The sequence below is a fragment of the Tachyglossus aculeatus genome, chromosome 23 (genome assembly GCF_015852505.1).
Source record: "Tachyglossus aculeatus isolate mTacAcu1 chromosome 23, mTacAcu1.pri, whole genome shotgun sequence".
Taxonomy (NCBI): domain Eukaryota; kingdom Metazoa; phylum Chordata; class Mammalia; order Monotremata; family Tachyglossidae; genus Tachyglossus; species Tachyglossus aculeatus.
In genome coordinates this window covers 6,176,737-6,190,548 of record NC_052088.1, presented here as the reverse complement: position 1 = coordinate 6,190,548, position 13,812 = coordinate 6,176,737, and the positions used below count along the sequence as shown (strand labels likewise).

Genomic DNA, 13,812 nt, shown 5'->3' with positions numbered 1-13,812 from the left:
TGTGTGACCTTGGGCAAGTCACTTCACTTCCCTGGGCCTCGGTTTCCTCGTCCGGAAAACGGGGATCGAGGCTGCGAGCCTGGTGGGGGACGGGGACTGCATAATAATAATTTCATACATTCGATCGTATTTATTGGGCGCTTACTGTGTGCAGATGGCATTTGTTAAGCACTTACTGTCATCATCAATCGTATTTATTGAGCGCTTACTGTGTGCAGATGGCATTTGTTAAGCACTTACTGTCATCATCAATCGTATTTATTGAGCGCTTACTGTGTGCAGAGCACTGTACTAAGTGCTTGGGAAGTACAAGTTGGCAACATATAGAGACAGTCGCTAACCAACAGTGGGCTCACAGTCTAAAAGGGGGAGACAGAGAACAAAACCAAACATGCTAACAACAAAATAAAATAAATAGAATAGATATGGACAAGTAAAATAAATAAATAGAGTAATAAATATGTACAAGCATATATACATATATACAGGTGCTGGGGGAAGGGAAGGAGGTAAGATGGGGGGATGGAGAGGGGGACAGGAAGCACTGTTCTAAGCGCTGGGGAGGATACAAGGTGATCAGGTTGTCCCACGTGGGTCTCACAGTCTTCATCCTCATCTTCGAGTTGAGGGAACTGAGGCCCAGAGGAGTGAAGTGACTTGCCCCAGTTCACCCAGCTGACAATCGGCGGAGCCGGGATTTGAACCCACGACCTCCGACTCCCAAGCCCGTGCTCTTTCCATTGAGCCACGCTGCTTCTCTTTAGCTGCACCTTCTCTTTAGCTGAAGATGCGTCGTCACCTGCATCCCACCCGATTTGCTTGCAGCCACCCCGGCACTTAGTACGGTTCCCGGCACGCGGTGAGCGCTTAACCAATACCGCAAGGCTTATCATCAAGATCACCGGTCTTTCTCGTGTCTTCCAGAGAAGGACGGCTGGCACTACCTGCTCCCTGTGAAAGATGCCACCTTGAGAAGCCAGTTGGCCCTCCGCTTTGCAGACAAGTGGCCCTTGGAGCCAAACCTGGAGGTCCTGGTCTACTGCGTTTCAGACCCGGCGGTCCCCAGCGAGTTGAAATCTCAGCTGCGGAACAAGCTGCAGGAGCTCCGCGTCTATCGGAAGGTGGGATGGCCCCATCCCATCCCCCTCCGTCGCCTCGGCCTTCGGGAATGTCTGCCCACCCCGTCACATTCAGTCGGTCGTATTTATTGAGCGCTTACTGTGGGCGGAGCACCGTACTGAGCGCTTGGGAAAGTGGAAGAGGGACAATCCCCGCTGGCAGTGAGCTCACAGTCTAGAGGGGAGAGTCAGACATCAGTACAGATTAATAAAATGACAGATATATACCGAAGTGCCGTGGGGCTGGGAGAGGAGGGAAAAGCAAAGGGAGCAAGTCGGGGCGACGCAGAAGGAAGTGGGAGATGAGGAAGAGCGGGGCTTAGGGTGGGAAGGCCCCTTAGAGGAGGTTTATTCTATGTATTTTGTTAATATGTTTTGTTCTCCGTCTCCCCCTTCTAGACTGTGAGCCTGCTGTTGGGTAGGGACCATCTCTAGATGTTGCCAACTTGTACTTCCCAAGCGCTTAGTCCAGTGCTCTGCACACAGTAAGCGCTCAATAAATACGTTTGATGGTGATGATGATGTTGGGTAGGGACCGTCTCTATATGTTGCCAACTTGGACCTCAGTCCAGTGCTCTGCACACAGTAAGCGCTCAATAAATACGATTGATGATGATGATGATGTTGGGTAGGGACCGTCTCTATATGTTGCCAACTTGGACTTCCCAAGCGCTCAGTCCAGTGCTCTGCACACAGTAAGCGCTCAGTAAATACGATTGACTGAATGAATATGCCTTCAGGAAGGCTTTGAACGGTGTGGGAAGAGGAATTGTACGGCGGATTTGAGGAGGGAGGGCCTTTCGGGCCAGAGGCGGGACTTGGGCGGAGGCGAGACGGAGGCCCAGCGAGGAGGAGGCTATCACCAGAGGAGCGGAGCGTGCGGACTGGGTTGTAGAAGGAGAGAAGCCCGAGGTGAGGTCGGAGGGGACAAGGTGATGGACTGCTTTAAAGCCAATGGCGAGGAGTTTTTGTTTGATGCGGGCACAGTAACCCATTTGCGGTTTGATCTGTCTGCCACCTAGGGAGTTTAAAAAACAGAAGTGCCTGCAGCGTGGCTTAGTGGAAAGAGCCCGGGCTTTGGAGTCAGAGGTCATGGGTTCAAATCCCGGCTCCGCCACTCCTCAGCTGTGTGACTTTGTGTTTGTACTCTATTTATTTATTCATTTATTTTACTTGTACACAGCTATTCTATTTATTTTACTTTGTTAGTATGTTTGGTTTTGTTCTCTGTCTCCCCCTTTTAGACTGTGAGCCCACTGTTGGGTAGGGACCGTCTCTATATGTTGCCAACTTGTACTTCCCAAGCACTTAGTACAGTGCTCTGCACATAGTAAGCGCTCAATAAATACGATTGATGATGAAGTCACTTCACTTCTCTGGGCCTCAGTTCCCTCGTCTGTAAAATGGGGATTAAGACCGTGAGTCCCCGTGGGACAATCTGATCACCTTGCTACGTCCCCAGCGCTTAGAACAGTGCTTTGCACATAGTAAGCGCTTAATAAATGCCATTATTATTATTATTATTCAATGAAGGTGTGGTTTCCGCACCTAGCTGAAAGGCAGAGAGTTAGTTATTGTATTTATTGAGTGCTTGTGAGGTAACAGAGCACAGGCCTGGCAGGCAGAAGGTCATGGATTCTAATCCCAGCTCCGCCACTTGTCTGCTGTGTGACCTTGGGCAAGTCACTTCACTTCTCTGTTCCTCAGTTACCTCATCTGTAAAATGGGGATTAAGACTGTGAGCCCCACACGGGACAACCTCATCTCCTTGTGTTCCCCCCAGCGCTTAGAACAGTGCTTTGCACATAGTAAGCGCTTAACAAATACCAACATTATTATTATTATTATTATTATTATTATTATTATCATTATTATTCTCTGGGCCTCAGTTACCACATCTGTCAAATGGGGATTGAGACTGTGAGCCCCACATGGGACAAGGGACTGTGCCCAACCCGATTTGCTTGTATTCACCTCAGCGCTTAGGATACTAATAATTCATTCAATCGTATTTATTGAGCGCTTACTGTGTGCAGAGCACTGTACTGAGCGCTTAGCACTGGACTAATAATAATGATGGCATTTTTTAAGCACTTACTATGTGCAAAGCCCTGTTCGAAGCTCTGGGCACTGTTCTAAGCGTTCCTGGCCCATGGTAAGGGCTAAACAAATGCCTCAATTAATCATCGTGACTATAAGCATAGGCCTGTGCCAAGTGATGGGGTAAAGTTGTGGTGATCAATTCCGACAAGCCTTGCCTGCAAGCGGCTCACAGTTTGAGGTGCAGGGAGAATGGAGGTGTGAGACCGTGGAGCCTGGTACCTCTGGCTTCAGCCTGAATTGCCTCGGGTTGGGATTTTGGAAGTATAATCCGTACCCAGATTTGAGAAGCGATTCCGTTACCGTATGTGCCGAATGCCGGGAGTGGGGAGAGGTGAAACGAGTGTTGAAGGTTACCGCCGACAAAATCCTAAAGCCGGTTCCGAAAGGGGCGTGTATCCGTATCGAAAGCGGCCTTCAGAGAACCTATCCGCTCACATTGGAGAGCAGGAATCAGTCAATCCCTCCGTGGCATTTACTGAGCACTTACCGTACGCGGAGCCCTGTGCCGAGCGCTTGGGAAAATACGACGGAGTCGGTAGGCGCTCCCTCGGCCTTTTACCGAGTTGTCAGGCTCTGCTGATTCCCGGAAGACTCCAGTAATTTCCATTGAAGGTTTTCCCTTCTCTCGTTGTCCCTCAGATTCTGGCTTTGCAGGGGGCCGCAAGGTGGACCGACTGGCAGATGCTGAGAAACTGTTGCGTCGAGGACCCCCTGAACGTCACGGATGTGATTCTGGAGGCAAAGGTGCGGCATTCCCAGGTCCCGGCCTCTTCCCTTCCCAGGCAGCAGAGACACCACCCTCACAGCCCCGGTTGCCAAATTTCTCCTCCTGCAGTCAAATTCCCACCAACCTCTCTTTCCGGGTCGTATCGGCACCACGGGCGGTGAAATCGGGGAAGCAGGGCGGGAACCAGGTCTGTGGAGAGGCAAGGGATTTGAAGCAGTGTGGCACAGTGGATAGAGCATGGGCTTGGAAGTCAAGACCTGAGTTCTAATCCCAGCTCCGCCAGGTGACCTTGGGCAAGTCACTTCACTTCTCTGGGCCTCAGGTACCTCATCTGGAAAATGGGGGTGAAGAGTGTGAGCCTCATGTGGAACGGGGACCGTGTCCAACCCAGTTAACAGGTATCCCCCCTAGTGCTTAGAGCAGTGCTGGGCACATAGTAAGGGCTTAACAAGCGACGATGATGATGACGAAATGCCGTCGAGTTGTTTCCGATTCACAGCGACCCCACGGACGCTTCTTCTCCAGAACTTTGTGTCTTCAGTAGTCGTACTGGCACGTGTATCCCTAGTTTTCTCGGTAAAAAATACAGAAGCGGTTTACTATTGCCTCCTTCCGAGCGGTAAAAAACTTGACTCTCTATCATTATCTCTGATCAACATTTTGATCACTCGATCTTCCGCCTTTGACTCTCCCCATGCCACTTCCACCCAGCACAGGGGAATCGACTTTGACGCTTCGGCTTACACTTTTCCACTCTGAGTAACCCTAGCGAGAGAATATCTTTCAGTGGCATATCTCTGCACTTTGTCGGCGGATGCAGACCCTCCTGTTCATTGAATTGCCATAATTATTATTATTATTATTATCGAAGGGGCCAGAGAAAGCCGTTGACGAGCTCCTTTCGCCGTTCTTTTTCAGGAATACGGGCTGTGCGAGGAGTGGGGCTGCTTGTATCCTATCCCAAGAGAGCGCTTGATTGCCCTGCATCAGAAGCATCTCCTTCACCTCCTGGACGGAGGAAATCACGACAAGGCCCTACAGGTAAACAACACGATCACCACCTCCATCATCATCCTTCTTCGGTGTCTCCTTTGTGCAAAAATACCGAAGTAGGCCCTGAGGGGATTCACAAGAGAATGAGACTTGATCCCTGCCCTCAAGAAGTTTACAGTCTAACGGGGGGAACAAGCACATAAAAACAAACGGAAACCCTTTACCGCTGGCTTTAAAATCACTCCATCAGCTCACCCCCTCCGTCTTTACCCCTCTTATCTCCTACTCCAGCCCAACCCAATCTCGTCTATCTCACTGCCGACCCCTTTCCCACGTCCTCCCCCTTGGCTGGAACTCCCTCCCCCTCCATATTTGCCAGATGCCACTCTCTCCACCTTCAAATCCTTATTAAGGTCACATCTCCTCCAAGAGGCCTTCATTCACTCATTCAGTCGTATTTATTGAGCACTTGCTGTGTGCAGAGCACTGAACTATTCATTCAATCATATTTATTGAGCACTTGCTGTGCGCAGAGCACTGTACTAAGCGCTTGGGAAGTACAAGTCGGCAACATATAGAGACGGTCCCAGCAACAGGCTCACAGTCTAGAAGTGGGGAGACAGACAACAAAGCAAAACATGGAGACGGGTGTCAAAACCGTTAGAATAAATAGAATTATAGCTATATGCACATCATTAATAAAATAGAGTAGTAAATATGTACAAGTAAAATAGAGTCATAAATATATACAAATATATGCAAGTTTTGTGGGGAGAGGAAGGAGGTAGGGAAGAGGTTGGGGGGCGATGGGGAGGGGAGGGGGAGAGGAAAAAGGGGGCTCAGTCTGGGAAGGCCTCCTGGAGGAGGTGAGCTCCCAGTAGGGCTTTGAAGGGAGGAAGATGTGGGGATGAAGATGTGGGGAGGGAGGGCATTCCAGGCCAGGGGGAGGACGTGGGCCGGGGGTCGAAGGCGGGACAGGCGAGAATGAGGCCCGGTGAGGAGGTAAGCAGGCAGAGGAGCGGAGGGTGCGGGCTGGGCTGGAGAAGGAGAGAAGGGACATGAGGTAGGAGGGGGGCGAGGTGATGGACAGCCTTGAAGCTGAGAGTGAGGAGGAATTTATTCCCCAATTACACCTTTTTTTCCCCTAGCTTCCCCTTTCCTTCTGCTTCATCTGTGTACTTGGATCTTGAATCCTTGAGCAGTCTATATTTGCCCCGCCGTCAAGCTTACAGCGCATATATCCATATCTATGTTATTTACATTAATGTATGTCTCCCCCTGTAAAGTTTAAGCTTGTCCTGGGCGGGGAATGTCTTGTGCTCTCCCAAGCGCTTAGTACAGTGCTCTGCACATAGTAAGTGCTCAAATACAATCAATGTTAGACGCCAGACCACCACTCTTCCCACCTTCAAAGCCTTATGATTGATGGGTCTATTGACTGATAGTCGAACATAATATGACAGTGTGAAAGCGGAAAAAGTTTCAGAAGGAAGATAAAAGGTCCCATTTTGATATTAAATATGCCGTGCTGAAGAAACACCATCTCCACCTCATAGTTGTTCCACCCCAATTTTGGGGGAAATCAAAGATTTATTTTTTGTGCTGCATAATTATAAGCAGGGACAACTGCGGCCTCGGGAAGAGGAAGCAGAGCGGAGGGATGGGAATGTGACAGGGCAGGTGGTTGGTGTGAGTTCATTAAGACTGCTGAAGAGGGGAAGGAAGCTTCAACAAAGTAGGTGGGGGGAGTTAATCAGTGGTATTTATTGAGTGCTTACTTTGTGCAGAGCACTGTACTAAGCGCCTGGGAGAGTCCGATACAATCAGCTTTCAGTTTAGAGAGGAGCTGACAGTTCATTCATTAAGACTGCTGAAGAAGGAGTAACAAAAGCACAAGAGGGACAACAGAGTTACTTTAAATTTGTCAGGGCCAGAGGAGGAGGGGCAGAAGAGGTGACATATAGACTACTCTGAGGTGAGGGGAGTTAATTCACTGAGAGCCTAGGGTATGCAGCACTTGAGAATGTGCAGTAGAAGGACCTGGGTTCTAATCCCGGCTCCGCCACTTGTCTGCTGCATGACCGTGGGCAAGTCACTTCGCTTCTGTGGACCTCAGTTCCCTCATCTGTAAAATGGGGATGAAGACCGTGAGCCCCGTGTGGGACAGCGACTGTGTCCAACCCGATTTGCTTGTATCCACCCCAGCGCTTAGTACAGTGCCTGGCACGTAGGAAGCGCCTAAGAAGAAAAACAAAAAAACACAATGAAGACTGTGAATTCCTTGAGGGCAGGGATTATGTCTACGAGCTCTGTTGCTTCGTGCTTTTCCAAGTGTTTAGTGCAAGTCATTCATTCAGTTCCTTCAGTCGTATGTATTGAGTGCTTCCTGTGTGCAACGCACTGTACTAAGCGCTTGTACGCTTTGCACGCAGTAAGTGCTCAACAAATACCATTGATTGATTGATGTCGACCAGCACATTCAAGGAGTTTAGACCTGAAGAGGAGAGGGGACAATGGGGTCAGTTAGGTTAAAAGGTGGTTTGCGTTTTTTTTTTTTCCTTCAAAATAGGAGGGATTTAAGAGGAAGGGAGGGTTTAAAGTTTTTATGGTTTGGAAGGAGGGAGAGAAAAGGAGAATGGCAAGGTGTTGGTGAGGTAGGAGGAGGTGGTTTCGTAAGGTAAGAGGTTTTTATGGGGACAGTTGGGTGTCTTTGGAAGCAAAAGGGTGACTTTCTGACAGTAGGGAAGGATCAGAGGGAGAATAGAGGAAATGATAATATCAAGGTCCTGACGGCTTCAGGAAATACACTCAGAAAAGATCTGGGTAGAAATGGTTCCTTGTGGCTTCTGAATTGTTTTAAATTTTGTCCAGAAGAAGTTTTGGCTGACTGAAGAGTGTAATTGTGTGGCTCGCTGAATTATATTGGACTCTCCTGAGCACTTAGTATAATGCTGTGCACACAGTAAGTGCTCAATAAATACGATTGATTGATGGAACTAGCACGTCGTCCCGAGAAGGGTGGATTTTGGGGGTTTTTTTTATGGTCTTAAGCATCTATTCTGTGTGTCGACCTCAGTTCTAGGCGCTGGGGTAGATACAAGTTAGGTCCGTTGAAGTCCCCAGCCCACGCAGGGCTCCCAGTCTAAACAGGAGGGGGAGCGGGGATTTCGCCCCCATTTGACAATTGAGGAAACTGAGGCCCAGAGACGTGAAGTGACTTACCCAAGGAAACCCACAGTAGGCAAGTGGTAGACACAGGATTAGAACCCAGTTCCTCCTGCTCTCAGGTCTGTGCTGTTCCCACTGGGCCACGTCGCTGGCTGATCTCAGTAGGCCTAGGCAGCCCAGAGCTAGCCCTCACCCTTTTCTTCCCTCCGACCCAGCTCCTGCAGAGGATCACTGACCCCGTCGTGCGCCTGGCCGTCACAGAGTCTTCCCTGGATCGGCGCCCGGGCCTGGCCGCCTCCCACTTCTTAGCCAACTATCTCACCACCCATTTCGAGCAGGAGCTGACAGCAACCCGTCACCAGGAGATCCAGGCACTCTACGTGGGCTCCAAGGTAAGACGCGGGGCCGGAGGTACCTTGTCCCTGGGCTGGAGGCCGTAGCACAAGGAAGGCGACTCTCCCTTTCTGCAGGCAGCATTTGGTCGTATTTATTGAGCTCTCACCGTGTGCAGAGCCGAACGCTTAGGAGAGTACAGTGAGCGCTCACGGTGTGCAGAGCCAAGCGTTTAGGAGAGTACAGTGCAACAGCGAACGGACACAGTCCCCCCACCCTTTTAGACTGTGAGCCCACTGTTGGGTAGGGACCGTCTCTATATGTTGCCAACTTGTACTTCCCAAGCGCTTAGAACAGTGCTCTGCACACATTAAGCGCTCAATAAATATGATTGATTGATTGATTGATTCCCTGCCCACGACAAGCTCACGGCTGCAGCAGTCGATCGATAGTATCAGTCGGACGCCCACCAGATTCGGCACTTGGTAAATACAACCCCTGCCCTCCCGGAGCTTACAGTCTGGCAGGGGAGACCGATAGTAAAATCATAAAAAGGAGAGAGGGTGAAAACCGGATATGTATATAAGTTAAGGGTTAGGGAATAGGGGACGTAAGGTGTGCTTAAGTTAATAATAATGATAATTGTGGTGTTTGTCAAGCACTTGCTCTGTGGCAAGCACAGTTCTAAGCACTGAGGTCTCGTCGTAAGCTGTCGAGTCATTTCCGACCCAAAGCGACTCCACGGATGCATCTCTCCCAGAGCGCCCCGCTCTCCATCTGCAGTCGTTCTGGTTGTGGATCCAGAGAGTTTTCCGGGTAAAAATCTGGAAGTGGTTTACCACTTCCTCCTTCCACGCAGTAAACCTGAGTCTCCGCCCTCGACTCTCTCCCATGCCGCTGCTGCCCGGCACGGATGAGTTTTGACTTGTAGCAGATGGCCTTCCCCTGGTTAGCCACTGGCCAAGGTAGGAATGGAATGGACAGGCCTCTGCTTGACGCTCCCACCCATAACCGAGACTGGTAGAGGACTGGAAACTCTCCAGGTGTCATCCTGAGAGGGAAAGCACTGGGGTAGTTACAAGCTAATCATGTCAGATTCAGTCCCTGTCCCACATGGGGCTCAGACTATTATCCCCATCTTACAGGTGAGGTAACAGAGGCACAGAGAAGTGCCCAAGGTCACACAGCGGCTCTATCCACTAAACCCTGCTGCTTCTAAGTTCTTAGGTGGTTTATATGAATTAAGGCTTAGATAATATTCATTCATTCAATCGTATTTATTGAGCGCTTGCTGTGTCCAGAGCACTGTACTAAGCGCTTGGGAAGTCCAAGTTGGCAACATCTAGAGACGGTCCCTACCCAACAACGGGCTCACAGTCTAGAAAGGGGAGACAGACAACAAAACAAAACATGTGGACAGGCGTCAAGTCATCAGAATAAATAGAAGTAAAGCTAGATGCACATCATTAACAAAATTAATAGTAAATATGTCCAAGTAAAATAAACAGAGTAATAAATCTGTACAAACATATATACAGGTGCTGTGGGGAGGGGAAGGAGGTAGGGCGGGGGGGGATGGGGAGGGGGAGAGGAAAATGGGGGCTCAGTCTGGGCAGGGGATGTAAGATATGTGGTGTAAGTTCTTAGGTGGCGTGGTAGTATAGACCTCTTGATTTGTACGTAGTAAGCGCTCGATAAATACAATGATGATTCGTGCAAACCATTGGAAAGACAGCAGTGACCTAGGTTCCAGCAGAGAATTCATTCATTCATTCATTCATTCATTCATTCAATCGTATTTATTGAGCACTTACTGTGTGCAGAGCACTGTACTAAGCTCTTGGGAAGTACAAGTTGGCAACATATAGAGACAGTCCCTACCCAACAGTGGGCTCTCCGTCTAGAAGGGGGAGACAGAGAACAAAACAAAACATATTAACAAAATAAAATAATTAGAATAAATACGTACAAATAAAATAGAGTAATAAATCTGTACAAACATATATACATATATACAGGTGCTGAGGGGAGGGGAAGGAGGTAAGGTGAGTGGGAGGGGGAGAAGGGGGAGAGGAAGGAGGGGGCTCAGTCAGAATGCAAATTAGAGCAGGATTTAGGTACAGCAGATCTGTAATTAATTTATCCTAATGTTTGTCTCTCCCTCCAGACTGTAAGCTCATTATGAGCAGGAAATTTGTCTGTTCTATTGGGCTCTCCCAAGCGCTTAGTACAGTGCTCTGCACAAAGTGAGCTCAATCAATATGGACCGCCTGGATTGCCACATGTCAGCAGCCTGGAGGGGCCGGCAGCAGGATGGGTTTTTAGACTGTGAGCCCACTGTTGGGTAGGGACTGTCTCTATATGTTGCCAACTTGTACTTCCCAAGCGCTTAGTACAGTGCTCTGCACACAGTAAGCGCTCAATAAATACAATTGATTGATTCAATCGTATTTATTGAGTGCTTACTGTGTGCAGAGCACTGTACTAAGCGCCAGTCAGGCAGATCTGCTAGGACTCTAAGCAGGGAAAAGAGCCACTGGTCTTGGCGAACGCCAGAGTAACTGGTTGCCTTAGATTGCTCCTTGCACTCAGACCTTAATATCATCATCATCAATCGTATTTATTGAGCGCTTACTATGTGCAGAGCACTGTACTAAGCGCTTGGGAAGTGCAAATTGGCAACATATAGAGACAGTCCCTACCCAACAGTGGGCTCACAGTCTAAAAGGGGGAGACAGAGAACAAAACCAAACATACTAACAAAATAAAATAAATAGAATAGATATGTACAAATAAAATAAATAAATAAATAAATATCTGCCCCCTCTCCTTCTGGATCCTCCTCACCGACCCGGCCCCGGGTCCTGGTGACGTCTTCCGGAACCCGACCAAGCCAGGGAATGTCCTCCATCCCCTGTGTGTCCAGGGATGGGTTCGTTCGGTAGTCGGCGCGGTGAAAGAGAGAGGCCGGGGATGGAAAGCCTGAGTTTTATATAAGCTGTATTCCGCAAGGCAAATTGAATTATTTAATGGTTTAGGCACAATGGATTGAACTTCCCTGTCTGGAGGAATGTGATCAATCGGTAATATTAGAGCTTCCCTAAAGGGAGGAACACACGTATACATTAGTCACACGTGGCAGAACCCCCAGGCGGAATTCCCTTACAGTTTGTTTCCCTGTGGTGGGGCGGCTAGCTTTCACCCCTGTGCACTTCCCACTCGGGAGGAATCCACTTGAGTCACACACCCGTGGAGGGGGAAGCCCCTTGCTCCCACCCACGAGGATTTTCCAGTTGGGAGGAATCCATTCACTCGTTCCATACCCATGACGAAGCGCCTGGCTTCCAGCCCCACGAGCGTCCAGCGGGACGGGCCCCTCGCTCCCCCATCCCCCGGCTCCTCACTTGGTGCCGGCAGAGCGGGCTTCTCACGGTCTGGACGGAGGCAACCTGCAGCCGTCTGCTGCAAGTCTCCATCCTCTGCCCAGAGGCCGCAGGTATTTACCACCCATGCTCCTAGGCCATTCCAGCTTCCGGCCTCAGTTTATCCAATCTCTGCCCTCCCCCCAGCTCCGTACCTGATTGGATTGGCACGGGGGCGAGGGACACCTTCTGTATTCCCGGCTCGGTTGCGGGGGCGGGATCCCACCCTCACTTCTGAGGCGGCCACGAGATAGCATTTGACCTTGAGGTGGGCGGTACCCGAGGGTCACCCTGGGACACCGTGCTCATCTTGGAGCAGCTGCCTATGAGCGTGAAGGCCGCCGTCAAACTGGAATACGTCCCCCTTCTCCTGGATCCCCCCAGATCCAGAAGCAGCATGGCCTAGCGGGTAGAGCCCGGGCCCGACAGCCAGAGGGACCTGGGTTCTCATCCCGCCTCCGCCACTTGTCTGCCGGGTGGCCCTGGGCCTGTCACTTAACCGTGCCTCGGTTCCCTCGTCTGTAAAATAATCCTGATGGTATGTGTCAAGAGCTGTTCTAAGCGCTAGGGTAGATACAGGGTAATCAGGTTGTCCCACGTGGGGCTCACAGTCTTCATCCCCATTTTACAGATGAGGGAACTGAGGCACAGAGAAGTGAAGTGACTTGCCTAAAAGTCACACAGCTAAGTGGCGAAGGCGGGATCAAGGGGGATTGAGACTGCGAGCCCCAGGTGGGAAATGGACTGTGTCCGACCCGATTGGCTTAGAACAGTGCCTGGCACGTAACAAATACTACAACTGTTAGTATTATCGGAACCAGATAGCCTGGTTTAGTAGATAGAGCCCGGGCCTAGGACTCAGAAAGTCACGAGTTCTAATCCCAGCTCCTCCTCTTGTCTGCTGCGCGGCACCGGGCAAGTCACTTAACCGTTCTTCGGTTTCCTCATCTGTAAAACGGGGATTGAGACGTGAGCCCCACACAGGACAGGGATTGGGTCCAATCCGATTGGCCTGTATCCACCCCAGCGCTTAGTACGGTGCCTGGCACGTAGTAAGCGCTTAACAAATGCGGTAATTACCATTATTATCCACCCCCAGGTCCTGCTGACTCTCCCGGAGCCAAACCGAGCCAGCTACGCCCACCTGTCAGCCCGCCCGTTGCTCCTGCTGGAGCAGCTGCTTATGAACATGAAGGTCGACTGGGCCACCGTCGCCGTGCGGACCCTGCGCCAGCTGCTGAGCGGACAGGAGATCGGCTTTACCGGGGAAGATGTCGACGCTCTACTCGCCAGATATGCCGGGAAGGCGCTCGACTTCCCCTATTCACTGAAAGAAAGACGATCAGGTGAGCGACCGCTCATCAGGCCCATTATCCCTCCGTTGGTTTCATAGTATCTGTCGCATGCTTACCGTGCGCAGAAACTCCGTGCCGAGCGCTTTGGGGAGAGCGTGATGGAGGATAATACTAATAATTAATAATTATGATACTTGTTAAGCGCTTACGGTGTGCCAAGCACTGTTCTAAGCACAAGGCAATCAGGTTGTCCCACGTGGGGCTCACAGTCTTAATCCCCATTTCACGGATGAGGTAACCAAGACACAGAAAAGTTAAGTGACTTGCCCAAAGTCACACAGCCGACAAATGGCAGAGCCGGATTTAGAACCTAGGCCTCTGACTCCCAAGCCCGGGCTCTTTCCACCGAGCCAAGCTGCCTCTCGTGCGAGTTGATCAGGGTGGACACAGTCCCTGTCCTACGCGGGGCTCACGCTCTTTATCCCCATTTTACAGATGAGGGAACTGAGGCCCAGAGAAGCGAAGTGACTTGCCCAAGGTCAGACGTGGTGAAGCTGGGATTAGAACCCAGGTCCTGCTGACTGCCAGCCCAGTCCTCTGTCCTCTAAGCCACGCTGCTTCTCATGAACTGGACAGAGTCCCAGAGGCCAACT

The 13,812-nt window shown here is 50.4% G+C and overlaps 1 protein-coding gene across 3 annotated transcripts in view; it reads left to right on the top strand.

The window, feature by feature from the left end:
- Window positions 1-13,812, top strand: part of ZFYVE26 (zinc finger FYVE-type containing 26) — a 114,528-nt gene that overhangs the window by 62,822 nt on the left and 37,894 nt on the right. For all 3 annotated transcript variants that reach the window (XM_038765605.1, XM_038765604.1, XM_038765606.1), the window contains 5 exons: window positions 925-1,121; window positions 3,861-3,965; window positions 4,867-4,989; window positions 8,325-8,501; window positions 12,964-13,210. In XM_038765605.1, coding sequence (XP_038621533.1) covers window positions 925-1,121; window positions 3,861-3,965; window positions 4,867-4,989; window positions 8,325-8,501; window positions 12,964-13,210 — 849 coding nt within the window. The remainder of the gene's footprint in view (window positions 1-924; window positions 1,122-3,860; window positions 3,966-4,866; window positions 4,990-8,324; window positions 8,502-12,963; window positions 13,211-13,812) is intronic.